Here is a 22,226-nt window from a genome sequence, read left to right as displayed (position 1 = left end):
GACCATGAGTTGTGACAGGTCTATCCCTGCCAACAAGCTCTATGTTCAAACAAAAGACCACATTCCTGGTAACCTTGCTATTGATTTTATCTTTAAGCATCTTGTCTGTAGTCCCACCTTCCTCTCTTCCCCTGATCCTGCAGGGCTGGGTGGGTGTCAAGGGAAGGGCTCCAAACGGATCAATAGACTTTGGATCAGGCTATAGGTGATTACAGGGCCGTAGTAAAAGATTTTAGGTAACATCTAGGGTGTGTTCAAGCCAGCTTTCTTACAAGACTAGGCAAACAGGATAAAGATACACATGTTTTACCCTTTTGTATTTTTATTTCAGTCTGAAAATGTCAGCCAAAACTTCAATTTACCTTTGTATTTCAGTATTTGAGATATAACTGTGTTTTATCCTACAGTGCATGGTTTTGAAATGTACTTTTTAAATTTAAAATATTTTAAAACCAGACTCATTTCAAATATTCAAAGTTTGCACACACATTTTTCAATTCACCAGAGTATTTTATATAGTTTAAACTATTTCTAACAGCCTTGAACCAATTAGAAGTACTGCCTTATTATTTTTTTAACTGAAAAATCAGATATGTAAACTTCTGTAATCTGAATGCATCTGTTTCCACTGATGATGGTGCACATCTCATTTAGCCTGCTGTCTCTTTTCCCACTGTTCTCTTGCCTCACCTCTGCTGAAGAATTTTGCAAATTATTGTGTCATTACTTTAATTTTTCTCTCATCTCTCAAACTGTGCTCCAACAAAGACACAGAACTACAGGAAGGTGACTGACAAATTTCTCTTATTCTCAGCAATTTCAACAGGCAACTGAAATGAGCCATTCTTTTGCCTGGCATTGCTTGGTACACACAGAGACATCAACCTGCCCCCACTGTGCCTCTCATCTTCCCACCACATAGAAATAGCTGCTGCGTTTTGTCTCCTCCTGCAATTCCCCTGGGCCTAATTCTTAGCTCTTCTGTCTCCTCAGTCCTTCAATCCAGTGAACAGTAAGTGTTTATCAAGCTGGCTTTTACAGTCACTAAATGGTTCAGCAGTAAACATCAGGACTGTAATTAAGATGAAAATATTTTCCCTCCTCTGTGTCCTCAGTAAAGTAATAGCAATGCTGTAGGTCAGTGTAGAGCTACACAGCACACCTCAACCAACCACACAAACACGATTTTCCAAGCTTGAAGTTGTGTGATGGATCTGCCTTTTCCTACTTTTCTGTGTGTGCAGCTTGTATACAGCAACATTTTTCTATAGCAGCAGCAGTAGCAACAATGAAGATCTGGGATGGTTTAAGTGAAAGCCACAAGTATGCACTGAAGAGCTAACACTGTTTGCACACCCACAGGTGCAGAGGCAATCTGGCTTCTCTTTAAAAAACAGCTTCTGAGCCCTTCACCAGAGGCAGCCGAGGCATTTCTCGCTACTGCAGCTCTTGAACTGCTGGGCAGCATTCACCCAGATCTCTAAGGAGCTCTTACATTATGCCCTAATAGTGTTCACGTATTGACCACGGGTAAAAGATTGCTAATTACACACATTCCCATGATTAAAACATTCAGGCTGAGATGCTGTTTATAAATTATTCTCTTACACAATAGAAGCACTTTCCTGTTGCATCAGACCAAGGTGCTCCCTCCCCAGAAAGAGGGATCCATGGGTCCTGCAGGGGTATGTGTTCCTGGAGCTGCCCAGTTCCTCCAGGGGCACAGGGAATGCACAGGGCATGGGTGGGGCAGAGGCCAGCAAGCAATAACACCAGCTTTTCTTTCCCAGTCACCACCAAGCAGATAAGCAAGGATGGATCTTCTCTTACATGCCAAGAAAAGTAATGTAATTATTAACCTCATCTCCTCAGAGAGGACAAGAGGTGATTTATTTGGTATTTTACTTCTATAACACATTCAGTGTGTGAATTATCCCTTTGATTTTACGCCTTTGCCGCTGCAGCTGCCTTGCACCACTGAAATACTGTAGAAGTCTCATCCTGGCCACAAAGAGAAGGCAGTGACCAGGAGTGAAAGTCTGTGTCTGGTGGCTAGCTCCCATGGAAAAACCATAGGGAACCAGGGAGATCCCTGCTGGGGCACACAAGAGGGACCAGCCCTGGGGATAGCACAAGGCTACAGGTCTGGGAAGGTGAGAGTCAAATCCCTGTGGCTGGGCTTTGGCAGGCTCCCGACAGTGCTGGGGAAAACAGTGATGTGAAAAACGATGCCAAGATTAATTTTTCTTATTGTTCCAGGAAACTGGAGTTTCTCAGTGTCTCTCCAAGGGCTTGCAAGAGAAGTCCTGAATTTCTCCTGCCAGTATGGAAAACTGGCATAGAAACTGAGACTTGTGCTGTACAGTGTTCAAACTTTGATGGAGAACTTTCCTTGCTAAAATAAAATTGATGGGATTTGAGTATCAGAGCAGCATTGAGGTTCTGAGCTTATTTTCTCCTCTAAATTCATTTTTTTTTCAGTCTGTACAGCTTTAAAAATAATAAATAAAGTCAGTTTGCCCTGTTTTGAGGATTTTCTATTGATAAGATGCAGTAAGGAGCACTGGGTTTATCCCATGCTCATAGACTCACTTTCAGGGCTGAGTAGGGCCCTCACATGTAAGATTGTAGCAATTTAGGCTTTTATGCACATTATATTGCCTTGCAACAGATTTACAAACTTAAATGAGTATGACTCCTGATTCTAAAATACAGCAACTGAATTGCAACCAGAATTATGAGTAAGTTAAAATATTACATGTAAGGAAAGTATAGCCTGGCAAGAAGTGAAACTGGAAAGTTTATTCCTCATAAATTTCTATATCACCATGGAAAAGATCTTATCTCTCTCCTGTGTCCATTTCATTTCTTCATCTCCCACTGTCTCCCTGCTTTCATGAAATCTATAGTCATTTACTTGTCTGTCAATTTACTGCTTAGGGTCTGATTCATTGTTAGGGGATGGACAAAAATGCAAAAAAATATTACAATCACATAAAATCAATTTCCTTGAGAAAGAAAAAAAAAAAAATAAGGCTAAGAAGCTCCCTTCTCTACTTAGTAAACCTTGGGATAATTTAATATAAGCAAATGTATACAAAGTGCCGTGGAGGATGTAAATTTTATTGAACATTAATTGGAAGTGATCTATGGTATCACACAGAGGTTTGTGTGAGCAGGCCATTTCCAGTTTGCCTTTATGTGTGTGAAATGTGTGTGCACACAGATGCACACACGTGCACGCAGCCCCAGCAGTGATTACCAGTGCTGAAAGCAATCACACGCTGCAGCTGACAAGTCAAAGATCAAGCAGAAGTTTTTTTGTAAAATGGGGGAAATCCTGCTTTGAATAACCAATGACTTGACCTTTGTCAGCTGTTAGTCTAGTTGGTAGCAATTATCCAAAGGAGATTAAATTATCAGTCTCAAGGCAAGGTACTTTGCATTTTGAACAAGATCAGGGATTAAACACAGATACTTTCTGAATGCCAAGGGAGTTTCCAGCAGGATAATGATTTCAGAGGAAAAGCACACTACTGTTGAGTAAATTACAGTTTTCTTTCCCCTCCCTTGCTCCTTCTCCTTAGCTTGAGAGCCCTGAGGAAAGCTTACCGTGGGCTGGTGAGAGCACTACTGGCTTATCCAGCTGGCTGCAAGTGGGACAGAAATAGCAGCACTCGCTGTGCTTGTAAACCAGGCAGGTGGTACGTGAGCCCCGCTGTGGGTTCACAAACACCTGTGTGCCAGGTCATGGTATTTTGCGGCTGGATGCTGATTTCTAAAGCCTGACACCCATTCCTGAATACCATCCAGAGTCCCAGGTACCATCCACCCCCTCAGGAGCACCAGGCATTCCCCCAGAGACACAGGACAGCTGTGCCCAGGCTGGGCTGAGGGATGATTTGCCTCAGGGTACATGTGGTGCCATGACTCCGTGGTGCCAGCTAGTGCTGGGACAGCTGGCACAGCAGGCAGAGCTGGCACAGCAGGCGGGATTCAGCCATACCAGCTGAATTCAGCCATTCCCACCACTTTCTTTAGCAATGGAGTTGTTCCTGCAGGCACTGTCCCACCTGCTCTGGGGCAAGACTGCCTGCATGGGCTGAGGCACCCAGAGCTGGTGGTTCAAACCCATCCATCTGCTTTCATAGAAGGGGGCTGTGGAGGGGCTGCAGCCTTGCTGCCTTCACTGGGGTGAGGGTAACTCTGGCCACTGATCCAAACACCTAAGTCCATCAAACACCATGAGACCAAAACTCCCAGCTAAGGGCCTGGTGTGGTGTGGGGTAGGCAGCACTTGCACCTGCCAGACCTCGTTGTTGTAGAGAAACTTAAAACACCTGAGGGCTGGGGGCTGGAGTGAGAGCTGTTTCCTTTGGGTGTTCAGGCTTTTTCTTGTTTTTCCCCTCAAGTGTTTTGAAACGAGATTAGGTTAGTGCTCTGAAAGTCTGCAGGATGTGACTTGGACTATGACAACCCATCCAAGAGAATGAGCAGGTTAGTGGTCTTAATGTGAGCCCTTTGAGGGGTTGTAGGGGAATAGCTGTGCCATGCTTCCACAGTCCAGGGGATTGGTTGGTTCTGGCCATCCTACCTTTGCAGCAAGCCTTTGCTTTTTCAGCACATTGCATGAATGGGCAAGCCTTTCAATTTACAGATGCTAAGCAACCCTACAGAGTGTGACCTGGCCCCTAAATCTGTACATGAAACCACAAATTTACTTAAAGAAATTTTAAGATATTTATTATAAATTTTAAGAAATTTAAATAAATACATTGAGCATGTGGTGGGACTTGGTGAACTACAGAGTTCCTTTCCATCCTGAGTGGTTCTGTGTAAGCAGCGTGGATATGGCCAGCATCTCTATCGGATCTGAGTGGATGGTTTAGGTGAATATTTAAATTCTAAAATATTTTTATTAAAAAAAATATAGATTTATAACCTGCTGACTCTATACTGGAGTTCTCAACTCTACTGAAAATATTTTAAAAAAAAATCTGTTTGCCTGCTGGGCACTGGCATTTAAATAAATCACATAGAATTCAAAGCATGTGCTTGAATTTTTAAGTCCATTTTTAAGTTTATAAATGTCGTGAGAGTTTTTTGGAGTTTTTTTTTTACATCTGTCATGCACATCTTTCCACATAGTTCACACTTACATCTTCACCTGGTGGTGGGCAGCAGGGAGGAGGATTTACCCTGTTTGTAGGTTGGGGTGCTGTGGGGTTCTCTGCCTAGCCCTTGGCCTTGCTGGCATGATGGCAAATGTCTGCAGTGAGTCCAACAGGATCCAGTGCTGATTGTGTCTGAACAGTTCCCCAGACACTGGTTTCTAGATCCAGGCGAGGTTTTCTTCTATCCTGCTGCAGCAGATGGCTGTAAACATTTCTGTAGCTGTTCAGGCTCAACTCAAGCTGGTTGAGGCACTGTGAAATTCTAGGTCAAAAGGTGAAATGCTGCTAAATTTAAGATTCAAGTTTATGTAGATGAGTAAATGGTTACTTGGACTGTTTCCATTTCAGTTGCATTAAGCAAGGTATGGCTCTTCCAGCATGTCTCCCTGCCACAGCTGGGTATCACAGCCCCTTCACAGGAGTTATGAAAAAGGTCCTCCCCAAACATGTTATTCCAAGTATGCAGGCCTAATTGCTCCTGTGCATCCAGGCTTGTCTCTCTAAATGTTTGGATTTAGCTTTGTAGGTTCACTTCACCATCCCTTATACAGGATTAAACAGTGTATTCATTCTCCTGTCAGTTTGTTCCTACCACTTGTCTTTAAACAGTGGAAAAACCTGAGCATCAGAGATGTTTGGGGTAAGAATCCATTCGCAGACATACAAATATATTTGATGGGATCCTCTCACTGAAAGAGAGTGAGGTTTTGGGACTTTTTTCTTTTGTCAGAGCTTAAAGAGACAAAACTCGAATACCAGCAGAAAAGCAGTGTTTTAAGGAACCATTTTTGCACTCAAGTACTCCTTCCCCAAGCATGGTGTTGGATGAAGATGCTGTTGGTCCTTTCCAAAGGGTTAGAAAAATAAACCATCTGTCTTTTAAACAGCTCTTGAAACTCTTGGTTTGATAATTGCAGGTTGTCTGCACAGCTCCCAGACATGTTTAAATCATACTGGGTATAACTCTTCCATTTCTGCTTCCAGGCTGGTGTGTGGTTTGTTGCTGAGTAACTGCAGTTGTGGGATAGAGATGTCCAAATTTAGCCAAGGTGAGGTTATCTTTCACAGTGACCTGTCACAGAGGAGGCACGTATGAGGAGGACTCAGTAAATACAGGAATCTGAGCCTGGAGCCTCCCCCCTCTCTGGGCTCCATGGCAATTGCTGCCACCCTTCAGATCCCCTGCAGTTGCTATAGGTGATGCCAGGCACAAGCTCAATGCAAGATCTTCTTCCTGTCTCTAGGGATCTGCTAATCCATACTGTGAGGAAGAATTGATGGGAAACAGCTCACAACACCTTGCTATTGGTTGCAGTTGGCTCTTGGTCATCTCCAGCAGCATGAATTTTCCAAGTGTATTATTATCTCAGAAGCTATTTTAGACTTTTTTGTTTTTTTAAACATCATTTAAAATGATGACATTTTTCACTTGCCGGTCATCTCTTTATCTACTCTTTCTTAGTTACACTTCAATACATTGTGTTGATTTATTGTATCTCTTTAATGTCAAATTATTATTAAAAGCTCCCTTTTCGGCAGCAATTTGAAGTGTACTTTTGTTTTATATATAGCCTTCTTCTGTAACTGTTGGTATTAAGTTATATACTGCTCCACTTAAAGGAACTTTTTATGTGAGATTTAGTGAAATTACTTCTCAGATTCACCTTGATTTACAACTGCTTTCATATAAATCTATCCCAAAAGAGTGAACTTAATTCCTATGCTTTGTTCCTTCATTTACTATCTTCATTGTTTTTCTTCATTTATTATTTTTCATTTTCCCCATACTATTGAGAATTAACTAACTTGGATACTTGGTTATTACTGACAGGCTGAGATTTAAAGTCTGCCTGACTTTCAGTAGATCAAGAAGCAGAATTAGACACAGGTTTCATCCTGGATGAACAAGCTTTTGCCAGGTATTAATGTCTGACACTGACTGACAACAGTTGAGCACTCTAAACATAGGGAAAAATCAACCTCTGTATGGCACTGATGTGAAGGGCTTGGTTCATTAAACAGCCACCTCAAGCTAATGTCATAAAGAGTAGATTAGAGTTAGATGCTGGTTTTGTTGCTCTCCCCAGAAAGCTCCCTCAGGGAGAGTTCACTTACCTCAAACATTTGAAAAAAACCAACAGGTTGGCAAATATAACTTTTTCTGACTGAAAGGGAGGGCACCAAGGTGATCGAGATGAGCTGGAGCTGTGCGGGAATAGTGTAGCACCCAAGTACAGAACCAGTGAATAAAGGGACTTTGTGTCCTTGCAGAGATTCTGTCCGACTGAAAGCTGTGTAGGGGCTGGTCTGCTGTCCCAGACATCCTCCTCTCTGTTCTTCCCTTCAGCCTTTCCTCAAAAAAGAAAATGGAAGGAAATATCCTGGAGTTTATATAGTGGTGTGGCTACATGTCATATACATAATACATGTTTCATACAAGTACAGCCATAATTTTATTTTTCTGGAAGAGAAATATAAGCTCTGTGTGTGATAAGAACATGCAGGGGCTGCACTATATGGGCAACTAACAGGCTGTATCCTGAAAAGCTGAAACTTTTCTTTGGCATTAAGAATGTAACTTTGACCAGATGTTGATGGTAATTGAGTTGAAAGAGCATGATGAAAATTGCCCAGTGGGAAACAATTTAGCTTTTAAAATGTCATAACTTAAACCTTGATTTAGTGTATTGCATAGAAGTGGACATGACTTGCATTTGATACATCCTCTTTTTTATTAGTAATCTGCAAAGTGAAGTTCTTAAGGTGCCTGTGGCGTGTGTGTGGGGGTGTATTCCAGCTCTGTGCTTCCTCACTCCTAACTTTTTCTGCTGACATCTTACCTCATAGGAGCACAGAACAGTTTACCTTGGAAGGGACCTGGAGATCATCCAGTGCAGAGCTGATTTAAAAAGGTTAGTCAGGGTCCTAGCTCAGTTGAGCCTATGCTGGTATGTAGCAGTTTAGCTCCTCCCCATCATTACACAAAAGATTTAAGTTAAAAATTTCACTGGGGAAGAAAATATTGAAGACTTTAGGTAAAAGCTGCATGCACAAATTGATTCTTGCTCATGCTTGTGTGTATGTAATACATTACACCCAACCACATGGAGTATGGAACTATTATTATGACCACACTTGTGAAAATATTTAAATTTAGCTTACCTTACATAAACACTTGCCTTAAATCTGCAGTGAATGGTAACATGTATAGCACAGCAATCCTATTCTCAGAACAAATGTCTGAAGGGGCTTTTAGTGTTACCATTCCAACTCTTTGAAGCAGGGGGTCATACCTTGGCCTTAAATTTTTTCTCTAAAATATTTTCTCTGAAGAAAATTCTATAAAAACCTGCATGTTTTAAGGGGTAACACCTTCCCTCACCACCCTACTGATTCGGTGGAGGGGAGAGTTAGCACATGCCTCCTACACTCACTCCTGGCTGATTGGGTGGCTGTCAGCAGGGCAGACCCAGGGGCCACCAAGAACAAACCTACTGCTTGAGACCCGTTCCATGTGGGCAAGATCCTGGTTGAAACATTGCAGAGAAGCTGGGAAGCTGGTTGGAAATCTAGCCATGAGAAGCATATTAAAAACCCAGTACTAATGCAAATCACATGGCTAGGACCTCATTTAGCTATTTAGAAAACAGGAGCACTGTCCACTATGTGCCTGCAATGCTCGATTTCTTCCCCCACCTCCCCCATTTCATTAATTAGTGCTACCAGGATGCTTTCTGCTCTATTATGGCCTAATGATTTAGCACCCATAATTCCTGAAACTTTTGCATCAATTGTGTTTGATTCCCACCTTGAGAAGCCCACAGATAATATTCCTGTACCTGACACTGCTTCACACAAATCCAGCTGACAACTGAGAAGTGGAAAATGTCCATCTGACCCTTGCATCTGACCCCGCCCTTCATGTCAAGGACCAAAGGTAACAGCAAGATGTTTTGGGACCAGAACAGGATGTTAGCCTAATGTGCCCTTCCCCAAGCACAAACCAACTTCAAAAGAACTGTACTGTGGACAACCCTCTAGTGCAGGGCCCTTTGTGGCAACAGCCAGGCACCAAACACTTTGCTGGGTTCTAGGAAGCCAGATAAGAGTCCCAGGCTTTGCTCACATCTGGCACTTCACCACAGTATGGCTGAGCTCCTCTCCTTCCTTGGCATAGTTGTGTTTAACTGGAAACATGGGCATGACAAGACTAAGTGGCTTATGAGGAATTAAAAAAAAAAAAAGAAGTCACTATTTATGTAGACAAGATCACAGAGAGAGAGAGAACAATATTAAATAATGGATGTATTTATTAATGAATTCAGACAGGCACCACTTGTGCAAACTAAATCTTAGAACACAGACTTTATTTTCATGTTCATGGCAACTGAAATTCTGGGAGCTTGAATTTCAAACTACAAATGAAGAAACCTGTTGCATGTATTCTGAAGTATTTCAATGCCATTGCAGAATTAGTTTAGCAGTAGCAATAACAAAGTATTCAGTCACTACAGAAAGCAGATCTTCTGATTATAAACAACCGCATGGTGCTAAACACACTTCAGCAAACGCAGGGATAAGCTTGGCAAGCTGCCTTATAAAGCTGTGGTTCTGCCATGTGACAACGCTGCTCAGAGTAGATGCAAAAAAAAAACAGGAGTCCCACAGTCATGGCCATGTAACAACTGACACATATACTAATAAGACTGATCTTAAAAAGTTTTCATGTTAAACTCTTCGGGAGCAAGGCCTCAGAATCAGGGTGGTCCCTCAGAATCAGGGAACATACTGTGTCAGTTTCTGCAGCTCAGCTGGTGGCCAGTAGCTCCATCTGCCTGGATCATGACAAAGGACCAAAAATGCAATAGCTTGAGAGATTTTGGAGCTAGTTAACTAGATGGGGTGGGGGAAAAGCTACGACAAAAGACAAGTGGGCCATTTCAGCTTTCCTTGAATTACTGGAGCTATCTAAACAATATAACAAGTCCTGTGCACACGATGGTAGAAAAATTACAGGATGTTTGTCAGCTGTCAACTAAATGAACTGGAATGGTGTTTTAGGGAGAGACTGATGGGTCAGATAAATGGTCCCAGCATGTGTGGCCTGAAGGGATGAGATGGAGACAACACTATAGAAATATCAAACAGTAGCTTGAGATGACTTGTAAAACTTGTTGCTCAAACATCCACATCCTCAGAGAAGCTTCACAGGCAATCAGCCAGTGCCACATACAGTATCCTACACTGCATGGGGACAATTCCAGTGCACCTGCAGGGGAACCACAGTGACTCCTAGAAAGGCACAATTATGTATTTTCTGAATTTCTCTGGACAAAATGGAGAAAAATGTTGTTTATTTTTCTTGTAAGGAAGCTACTAGGAAAACTATGTTTTGAAACCATACTTCCTTCCAAAACTTTTTGGTTATTTCTTGGCTAAATAGATGAATGTGTGCAAGACTGATTTACAACACTTGTATATGAATAGTATTGAGTTCTATTTTGTGGCACAATTTAATAGAGAATATAAGAAATCTCTCTTCCCAGCAGCTCTGAGAGCTTGAATCTGACTTTCTACTCATCATGTTTGTCATGCCCCAGTGTAATTAAAACATCCAGAGTCTAGGCTGTTAAGAGCTCTATTGTCTAGTACAGATAAAATATTAAATTGCTCTAGTTTTTACATTTAAATTTATCTTCACAGCAATCCCTGTGGTGCTGGAGGACCACGCTATGAATAGCACTGAAATGCAGTCAGCAGATATCTCCGTGCTACTCCAGGGAAGGCAGACAATTAATTGTCCCCAGTTTGCTATACTGTCCATAATTATAGTTTTGAGTTTATAAATAACAAAGCTTGATTTTAAGAACCAAAACAAACCCCTCAATTACTACAGAGTTCCTGAGATAATTAAGTCTCCAAATGTGGCTCTGCAGAAGGGAACCAAGGCTACACTGCAAAAGCCCATAACATGCAGATGTGCGTAAGCAGAGCAAAGCGACAGGATGGAAAACGTCATCAGGAAAATAAACTCTCTCATCATTATTTCACCGCTTTTTACCTAAAAAAAACAATGGCCTATTGTCTCGATTCACCCTATTGTTCTGTCGAATTTTTTGTTATTGAAGGAACCAACAGTCAGTCAGCGAGAGTTTCCTGAGGAGTAGCAGCTTGGAAAGTTAAATGCTGTATCCTGTGCCTAAGGCTTGCCTTTTGATACAGGTTTTAGGAAAAACCAGGAAAGTAAAGTTACTGAGACAAATTAAAGCACATGGTTTGCAATTCAACTTGTTTGAATACCCCTTCAAATGGAAATGCCCTCCACTTTTACAAGTGTGGTCGTTAAAACCTGCAAAATGAAGCAGAAAAAAGCTGTGCCCTGTCCGAATCCCTGCTTGATGGACGTTCCTCTGTTGTTACTGGGCCCTTGTGTACTGCCAGGGAAAAACTCTAGGTCGGGAGCCAGCACAGCAGGAGGCTTCATTAGCCATGAACAGGAGCAAAACAGCACTTCAGAAGGAGCAGTGCCCTGTCTGAACGACCAGCTTCACCACAACAAGCACATAATCAGCTGGACAGCCCGTAACACACGCTTCAGATAAAGACAGACCTATGCATACAAGACAGCTATGGCTTAAGTGTTTCAAAAGATCTTTGCCCAACAAGGAAACAAATTATACATTAAAAACCTTTTACAAAATACATGCTCTGTTCTTTCTCTGTTTAATATCTTCCTTGCTTGAAGCTTGGCTGTTGCCCAAACGCATCCAGAGCAACGCTTGATGATAACTCAAAAATGTGCAGTTAATCTGTGTGTAGTTTCAGCTCTTGAATGCCAGGAGCAAAAGTGTACTTTTCAGAGAGAAATAGGCTTGGTCACACAGCACAGTCATGTTTATGCAAGTTTTTAGTAGATAGCCAAGATAAAGGAAATACTTTGGTACACTCCTCTGAGAAAAGACAAAAACTCTGAGTTGAAAAACTGCTCTTTTTCAATGTCATTTTATCCACTAACAAGCGTAAGCCCCAGTAGAGAGCTTCCTGTGTTACAGCAAGTAAAACTTTAGCTTGCTGGCTTGTTTTTTGTTGGTTTTTTTTTTTTTGTTTTTTGGTTTTTTTTTGGTTTTTTTTTGGTTTTTTTTTGTTTTTTTTAACCTTACAGCTATATTTCATCATAAAAACTAGTTTGAAGAAAGAGTAAACTTTTGCTCTTTGGTCTATCTTGACATTCCTCCAGAGAAAAATAACAGGAATATTTCAGATTCACTTTTTGTCTCCTACTTGCAGGAAACAGGGAAGTTGCAGTTCTTAATTTTCAGGCTTCTGAAATGACAAAGATAAGAAATTTATACATTGAAACAAGATATCTTTGCTTTCTTTAAAGGAAAAAAAAAAGCTCATCACAACCTAAAATGAATGCTTCAGTGAAATGGGATATTTTCGCCTTAACCATAATAAACAAAAATGTATAATTATGCCATATGCACCTCCTATTTTTAATCTGTATAACCCTTCTAGGTGAGAAACAAAAAATCTGTACTCGTACAGATGCATGTACTCGTACATGATACAGACTTCAGACTGCACATCACTGTAGTAACTGTTGACTGTAATGTCACTGTAGTGACTGAAAGCTAATGCTGTGGAATGAGACTAAAAGAAGTAATTCAGTTTTGTGGATGTAAGGGAAAGGTCTTTCTATTAATACCTGAATAAATTAAGATGAAAACATCTAACAAATAGTTTGCAATTTCAGAACACCAGTTTTGGCCTCCTGCTCTTATGGACTTCTTCATGGCCATGAAGATGCTCACAGGCAGAGCTCTGGGATTCCTCTCAAGTTCATAAAAGCTCTGAGAGCTGAAGTATCCATGCTGGGTACTAAAATAATTCTGATGCTCTGCCAGTTTTGAAGAGAAGACTGTGAGAATACATCGGACAATATGGACAGTGGCAGCCTTATGAAGTCACAAACAACCGAGGAGAACAATTTCCCCCTGCTGCAATCAACCCAGATACTCAAAGTCTGCACAGTAAGGGCAGGCACCTACTGCCACTGATTAAATTAGAGTGATCCTTAGAGCTCACAAGGGTCCTTAAACAAACTCTATTTGTGCAAGCCCAGTTTGTGACTTCCCCTCACTGAGCAAACACTACTTTTCTTTTTTTTTTTTTTTAAATTTCTTCCTATTGGCAGACTTATCTCCATGTAAGTCTTACTCTGACTCGTGCTCTCTACAGACAGCTCCTAGGGAAACAATTTCAACTTTCTTAGTATATGAGCTGGGCAGTATAATTTAAATAGGATCAAGTGATGGCCAGTGATGAAGGACTAGCCAGATTCCTTTGGGTTTTTCATTTCTGTATATTTATTAATGTTTCATTTTTTGATAGATCACATTGCTCATGCAGAGACTGCAATATTCTGTGTCCAAGTACTGGATATTTGTCAACACAGAAAAACAGAGTTGACTTTTATGATAAGGTTTTTGCTTCTATGACTTTTTAGAACATGTTCAAATGACTGGTGTGAAATGGTAGAGAAAAATCAGAGTGAAAAATGACACCCAGTGTTTCAGCTCAGCCAGAGCCTCACACAGCATCCTGAGAAGGAGGAACCTCTGCCTGTATCTCTGTCACAGGTCTGATGAAGATATGCATTGCAGAGGAGGATATTAACTGCACACTAGAACAACTGTTCTCAGCTCTGCAGGAATGTTTATAGTGAAACATCTGCAGTTCTTCCATAAATTTCTAAATATTTTTCAATTAAAATGTCTTAGAGATCTGAATCAGCCCTAATGAGCTGGCAAAACATCATATTATTAGTAATATTACACCATACACTAAAATGCTGAAGAATTCAAATCAAATTTAAAAAAACCCAAAAACCTTTATCTGGCATCACAGAAACAAACCCACAAAGACCTCAAAGCATAGTATCACCTACAGTGTGGGTTCACTTCAGTGAATATGTGAAAACAGAGGATACTACTAGACTTCTCCACAAAAGTTGGGAGTGAAGACTACACGGGAATATTTTTTCTCTCTTCAACCAAAACTAGCAGTGTACAAATCTAGCACATAAACCAGATACATTTTAGAGCTAATGAACACTTGACTATCTTGTGTGGTGCTCACTGGATATTACCATACTCTCATGGCATTTACTTAGATTGTTAAAGGTAGGAACACAGATGAGCATGTGCTTATACTGATGAAAAATATATATAATCAAGCTCTTTGTTTCTTTAAAAGGCTTAAACTTAATGAATCATTCATTGTCAGATGCCAACAATACCTCCATAATGACATTAAAATAATTTCTTAACAGTTGGTTATATATGTTATTTGCTAACAATATGTTTTTGTGACTTCGTTAGCATTTCTTTTTACATCTGACAAAACACCATCACTGACTAAAAGCGAAGTTTAACATTTCCATTTCATGCACAGCTTCCAATGAAAGGCCTTCACAGTTGGAATGGAGTATTTTCTTTGCTTAATTACTGTTGTTCTTCCAAACTCATCAGTCCCTGCTTTGGATGGATTTGTGTAAGACTAGGCAGTAAACACCCAATTAAGCAGATTATGTGAATCTGCATAGAGATTTTACATTAGGATTCTACAGTCATTCCAAATGATTCAGAAGCAATTACATGGCTGACACATGATGAATCAATATGTATGCATGAAGCTGTCAGACATATCATGAGTATCAGTAAGAAAAATGGGATATATGCCAAGGAGTGGTATGTGCAACACTACCTAGCCACAGAATAGTCAGAATGTGGCTTGCATACAGGTAATTTACCTGTGCATGTAGGTTAACCTTCAAGCTAGGTGCTTTTTACTTGTCTTGACTGGCACACACAAAGTGGCAGAATCTGCTCTCACCAGATGTTACATGAATATTGTGGCATTCACGTGAATGTGCGGGCAAGTGTTCACTTGTGAACACAAGTGTGTGTTCACTCGGTCTGGCTGGGTTGTGCAAACCCCTCCCCTCCTCTGAACAATCCATCAAAACACAGAAATAGAAAATGAAAGCTCTTTCACTCAATCCATAGTAAGAAAGGACTGCTAAAGCAGGGCTGAAGCACCTGGGCACATCCACCTCAAAGCTGTGGCTGATCTGGGATCCCATCACAGTCCTATTAGCTCACAGTAACAGTGTTGTTCCGTCTTAAAAAAGAAAAACCCTTTTGCTGTCCAGACCAATCTGCTGGGGGAGAGAGCTAAGTGATGAAAGGAGAGAATCCCATGACAGGCACACATGGTTTGTTTCAGTCAGGGTTACATTCTCTCTTACTCCACTTACTATGTTAAAAGGTTAAAATGGAGTAGCATGAAATATTTTCATAACATCTTGTATTTTTAAGTGAGGAACATGTGCTGCACAAAATTAAAGTAGGACACCAAGAAGATTAAGTACTTAAGAGAAAGGGAGGAGGTGGTGGGGGAACTGCAACCTTCGAGGAAAAGGGAGAGAATCCAGCATGAAAAACAGGCTAAGAGGACAGCTTTGTGTTCCTGAAATGCTTATTACCATTTGAGAGAGATGACAGCAGCTATGAAAACACAACATGAAGAAACAAAACAGAGCTCATGAACAAACGAAGAAATGTCTTCCATGATATCTAGGTAATGACAGACACACACGTGAGTGTGGTATCAAAGAGTATTTCTTTTGAGGTGAGCAAGATAACATGGTTTCTTCAGACTGGCTTTTTCCACAGCCAAGAGTGGTGCAGTTGCAGAGCTCGCTCCCCCTGATGCCAAACTGGCAGAGCCAGGAAATCCAGAAGGCACCATTAGTGGAGAACAGCAAAGTGCCAGTCACTGTTCAGCAAATGAGAAACCCATGTGGTAAATTGCACATTACAAAATACACCCCCAAAGTGTCTGAAATCCTTCTTGAATCTAGACAAACTCCTGAGAACCTTTCTTACACACATACTAGGCACAAACATCCTCCCCCAAGCTGGAACAGGAAAATAGAGGCTGTTGACCGACCTGAATTTGGATGTCACTCTCAAAACAATCCTTTCACTTGCTCTGTGATGGGGTCAAGGTCAATGTCATAGAAGCACGGCCTTGTGGGCAGTCCTGGCATGGTGCTCATCTGTGGAAACAATGACATTCAGTTATACTCCTGCACCTGTAAGCAGATAATCAGTCTACCCTCACATGTAAACCGTAGATGAAGAGAAAGGTTGGATTGTTCAACACAGGCTCGACCACAGATATGATCTTTACCATATTTTTGTTTCTGGTGAAAAAGTCAAACTTGGTACTTTTTAAAAAGATTTTTAAGTATGAGCTTCTAAAAGACAAGAAAGAGAAATCAAAAGCCACAAAATACAGGTTAGCACAGCAACCTAAGAACAATTTCTATAACTAAATGAACACCCTTTGGGACTTGCTTGTTCTTCAAAATATTTATCCAGAACATTTATCCATTTATATCTCCTGAAAAAAAAAAAAATCACACAGCAAAGGGCAAAGATGTAATTGACTGAATTTACCTGGTGATATTATTATCACCAGGTGATAATAATTTGAACTCAGACCTCTCCCACAGAAAAACAGAATACAGAAGCAGAATTAATCACAACACTTACCTAATGTCAGGAGCAAATTGAAATAATTCTACTAAACATACAGGAATTACAGCTGAATCCTAATTTAGTAGTTAGAATTAACAGGTTGAGATATGAAGCTAAAGCAACCCAATTATCTCAAACTATGCATAATTAAGATCCTGATCTAGCATAAGACATTAGCATCTGCATACTTTTAAACATGTCAATAGTTTCATGGAGTTAAATTACACAGTTAACTACATCTCTGCTCAGGCTACTTATACTATTATTGGAAATTGACATTTTTAGCAGCAATTAAAGACACATGACTAATGTGGAAATCTTGAGGCTCCCCACAACGGCTTAACACCCTTTAAATCAGAGTTCCCCTGTTTCCCAACTCCCTGCCTCAGGACTCCTTGCTTCTCCCTTGCAAAGGAGATGTCTGGAGAGCAGGTTTGGCAGAATAATGCTGTTTTCAGATCTGCTTCATTTTCTTCCGTTTCAGACCCTTCATCCAGAAAGGGCTTCCCCACCACCACTGGCACAGTGTTAAGGCTGTGCCTGTGGGGCAATTTTAAAACAGGACCAGTTTGGATACACTTGGGTCACTTTGGATTCACACCCTGAATATCTCACTATATTTCCAGTAATTCAAGGAACTCTAAAAACAGCCTTTGGGCTTAATGACTCCTTAAACCCTTACGATATTTTAACCTCCTAAGTGGAGAAAGTGGAGAATGCCCCTCCTATAATAGGCCCTATATTAATACCTAAATTGATGAAAGACCTTACGATCTCTCAAAACAAACATGGAATTCAACTTTGCTTGACTGATTGTTGGCTGTGAGTCCTCAAGCATTAAAACTTATTTGCTAAATTTTGAGGAATAAACTTTTCACCAGGGCAAGTCAGCAGAGTTCATGAAGACTGGTGGTTAACCTGACCACAGGAGGAAACCTACAAACACGGCTGTGTAGAAAAAAGAATTATACTGGCTTGAGTACCAGTAACACTCCAAGCACAGTAACCTACAGAAAGGGTCAGATTAGGGTATGTCTTCATGAGTGAGCTGAAACAGCTTGCTGGAAGAGGGAAGTTTCACCCTGGGAACCTCTGGAATGTTTCCCCCTTGGAGCTGGCTCTGGCACTCACTGCAACCAACCTTTTTCAACACACAGATGTCAATACATGTTTTTGTGGCCAGGGTTGGTTGGCTGATGAACTAAATCACATGGCCAGATCACCACCAGGCCCCAGGCTGCGCCAGAGGAGCAGCCAGAGGACACTGTGGCCAGCCATCACCTCCAGCTCTCCAGCAGAGAGCTCAAAGCCAGGCAACCTCCTCCTCCCTCTATCCTCCCTAATTCCCCAGCAAGCACAGCTCAGCTACAGTGTTTTCTCTGGCCAAAGGCAAGCCCTAACAGGATAATTGGCCTGGAAAGAGGGAAAACTTATGACCACCATCCTAGCTGCTCCAGAGTGCCAGACGTACAGGCCCCCCACGCTCTGGGTCATACTGTGTGTTTCACTCTCTCAACCTGACCTGCTGCATGTTCAGTGAAGGGGTCAGGATCTCCCTTATGCTTCAGCTTTGTCCAAACACTCATGTAATGACTCCATCATGGTAATACAAGTAAAACATAAGACCTCCCCGGCACAGTCCCGTTTACTCCAGAGAGTAAATGCTGCCGCTGTTCCAGAGGTTAATCCCATGCTGAGACAGGGGAAATGCGCCTCAGGAGCTCAGTACTGGCACAGCCACCATCTCACTTGAGATCTAGCTCAGAGAGAAAACAATGCAACAACAAGCTCTTCTAATGGCTCAGTACATTTCCTCTGTTTTTAAATATAGTCCTTCCTGATGTTTTGTTATTGTACGTAGTAAGATTAAAAGACAAAACTGTTAGTTTGCGTTGACCAAACCCTGCCTCTGACTGCATGACATCATTTATTGGCTGACATTGCCTTCCCATCTTAGCTAAGTACTAAAACACCTTGCTACTACTCTTTATCCATTGGCCATGGTAGTTGGACTACTACATCATTAGGGTTACTTAATTATTTTCTGTCTCAGATTCCTTCCAGTTTCTGAGTTAATGTTTGACAAGGAACTGCCTTAATGAATTACATCTCACTGGGAGAAGAATGAACAAACTGCCAAAGACAACTTTCTGGTTACTTTGTGCATTGCAGTTCAACATCTGAAAGCAAACTCCCAAATTCAAAGTTGTATTTTTTTAAAACTATAGTTAATTTAGAAGAGTTTTCCTTTTTTTTTTTTGTTATTGTTGTTGTTAATATTAAACACAAGTCCTACAGATGTATTTTGTATTTAGGACTTGCTTTTTTCTTTCATAGGCACAGTTTAACACCAGTATTACTCTACTGTATTAACTAATGAAAAGTTATATAAAAAACTTTTTAAAAATTGCAAATATCAAATCAGTTTATTGCTGGTTTAGGAAATACAACTATTCTCATGTTGAAAACTGAAGTCAACAAAAGGGAATAGATTTATTTGAATTAAAACCATTGCTGCATAAAATGAAGTACAAGGCAAAAAAAAAACAAAAAAAACCAACCCTCCAGAAGAACCACTTTGGAACAAATACTTATGTGAATTACAGACTGAAAATAAACTATGTTCTGTCATTTTTCCCATGGCCCAGACTTTCAAACAGGCAAAGCCATGTAGATTTATGGTCATTACTCTCTGCTCTCATTATCTGTACACACAGAGGTAACAGAAGATTCTATCCCTTTTTCATTACTTCAAGGTCAATAGGAGATGGCTGCCTGAGGAAAGTACTCCCAATTACTCCCTCTCCAGCCCTCTATTTCTCTCCTTCAACCACAAAGGCAGGAAAGAAAAGAGGGATCAGTCTGCTGCAAGGCTGCAGTGAGGCTTCATCTGACTGGCTTTCCACATGGCTGCAGGCTCAGGATGATCCTCTTCCCTCTCACTATTTTCCATGATGCTGAATGAAGGCATTAATAAGTAAGTTGGTCTTTACCCCAGCAGGCATGATCCAGGGGGATCCCTCTCCCTGACCTGAGGGATCCACATTTCTGTGCACAGAGGGGGAAAGCCAACCACCCCCAGGCTGTAGCACATTCTGTACCTGCACAGTGCCCAGAAGACTATCTCCACCTCTCTAAGGCTTCCTGAAATAGCTAATTACTAAAATTACTTCAGTTTTAGAACTTGAAAAAAGCAGAATGAGCAACACAAGAGAAAATATGCTGAAAACATAAATCACTTTGATAATCAGTAGGTATGTACAGCATGAGAAAAACCCACAGAAATTTATAGTCATACAGCAGCTTGCTTGGCATCTCATAAAATATACATCCTGTATATATTGCCCAGAGAGCAGCTCAACTCTCCACTTTAATATAACAACATTTGGGTTGTAGATTGGTAGCTATGCAACATCGCACAGCCAGGCTGTGGGAAAAGAACAGGGTAAGAGGCAGAGAATGACAACACATTATTCACTGAAAATCACAAGCTGGATTCAGATGGCTGAAATAGTCAGTACTTAATTTGAACAAAACTGCTATCATCACACTTTCCCTGGGAGGAGGAAAATATAAGGCATAAGCTTGGTACCTTAAGGCTTAATGCAATTCATACGAATGCTTCATGCAGGAGAAAAAAAAAAGAAAAAAGTTATATAAATAATTTAGGAATGAATAGGAACTAGTTTTCTAGGAACAGACCATTTTCTCAACAAAATCTGCAACTGTCCATACATCCATGAGAGCGAATCAACTGCAGAAAGATGATGTGAAAAATACAATGCTACTTGTTACTGTGGCTCTCTGTGTTTAGGAGGCAAGAACAGCAAGGATCATTTACTCCACTGGAAATGCACAGCTGATGGAAGATAAAATACAATTTCAGTTAAGAATGCCTGAAGGCTACTGTTATATTAGGCATTTATGATCCTCCAGAAGTTTACTTACATGACTGAACAAAAAAACCATAATGAGCTTCCTTACAAATGGAGAATGCCAGTTATTTTCAAGAAAGCCATATGAAAGTGTTGCTCCACACCCCCTCCACAAATGCATCCAAAGTTACTGAAAGAGTAACTAGGTTTCATTTAAATTACAGTCATGTGTTGACCTGTAATTTGAGTTGGCCATGAGATCTACATAACAGCTGTACACAGTCAAGCACCAAGACTCTGCTAGCCAGGTTTGTTGTGGTCCCACGAGGAGCTATACTGCTTAGGTTCCTCTTTTTATCATACAAATGCCTATCAGTGGCTGACATCCTGCATTTGAGTGTATATTAATCCATATATGTATCTATACTTTTTTCATTTATCTATATGCAAAGATCCTAACAGAACTTGAGATTGTCTTATTAACAGGGTTAGCACAACGGCACAATTTGCAAAACAGATGGTCCCAAAGACAACATCCAACTCATGTTTAGTGTCTTTTTCACCTATAAGACAAGAAGTGTCTGTTTTACAGGCATAACATGGTTTCTGTTGAATAGAGAAAGAAAACCAGAGGAATCTGTACTTATATAAATAATGGCAAACAACTCATTAGAAAATACTGAAAAATCAGCAAATAGCTTATGGAGGAAACCTCCCTTTTCTGTGGCTTATGGAGTTAACATTGTGTTTGACAAGAAATATGAGTAATTCCCATTTTTTAATTGTATTCTTTTGTTAATTAAACAAGCTACAACAACTCACAACCATTTCAAACGTGAAATACTGCAGAAAACAGATGTTGTTTCTCAAGAGAATCCAGCATGCACATGACTGTGGATAACTCCTCAATAAAATCTGATAGGATGAATTGCATATCCCACACTCCCTCAGAAACAAGAAACAATACAAGAGGAAACTCAAGAGATTTATAAATAGTCATATAAACCTGTATGCATTATGGTCAATGTGCCAGAACTTGTTGGAATCTTGAGGCACAGCACGAAGGAGCTATGCTTCAGGGTTTCAATAACGTTTCCTAGTGTGAGTTAGAGCTCTGGAAGACAGATCCACCACCAGAAATTTGCTCAACTTCACTGCATCTGTCAATCTCAGGGCAGGCAGAGGTGAATGGAATAACTTTCTGAAGAAATCCTGGCAGGTCTCCAGTCCTGCCTGCCCTTTGGTGTGCTTTGAGTGCCAATGACTCCCACAGGCACGTGTGGTGCTGGCCACGCACTGGAAGCTGGCACCAGGGGAACTGCAGTCCATGGAGCAGGAGAGAGAGATTAACAGGCACCTCAGTGTGCTGCATGGCTGGAGAAGTGTTTGCAGATCTCTTTACTGGATCCTTCATGGTCCCTGCACTCTCCATTTCAAACCTACACTTGGAAATACTTCATGAGACCCTGTCCATGCAGCGAGGGTGGTGGGTAGGACTACAGCACCCTGAAGCATGCGACTGTGCAAACACTTCCAGTGAGCAGTCACTTACTTCATCTTCAAACTGG

At 40.9% G+C, this 22,226-nt stretch overlaps 1 protein-coding gene across 2 annotated transcripts in view; it reads right to left on the bottom strand.

Annotated features, from left to right (window-relative positions):
* MTHFD1L (methylenetetrahydrofolate dehydrogenase (NADP+ dependent) 1 like) overlaps positions 1-22,226 on the bottom strand; it is a 172,732-nt gene that overhangs the window by 18,718 nt on the left and 131,788 nt on the right. The window contains exons 26-27 of one of the 2 annotated variants that reach the window (XM_058833868.1): positions 16,191-16,299; positions 9,521-12,497 (exon numbers count right to left, since the gene is read on the bottom strand). In XM_058833868.1, the coding sequence (XP_058689851.1) occupies positions 16,210-16,299 (90 nt within the window). In that variant the 3' untranslated portion in view covers positions 9,521-12,497; positions 16,191-16,209. Of the gene's footprint in view, positions 1-9,520; positions 12,498-16,190; positions 16,300-22,226 lie in introns of those variants that run through there. The other variant, XM_058833869.1, reaches the window with a different exon arrangement.

This window comes from Poecile atricapillus, chromosome 3 (assembly GCF_030490865.1).
Source record: "Poecile atricapillus isolate bPoeAtr1 chromosome 3, bPoeAtr1.hap1, whole genome shotgun sequence".
Taxonomy (NCBI): domain Eukaryota; kingdom Metazoa; phylum Chordata; class Aves; order Passeriformes; family Paridae; genus Poecile; species Poecile atricapillus.
Note: the sequence above shows the minus strand (reverse complement) of the source record. Positions and strands in the feature narration are given on the sequence as shown.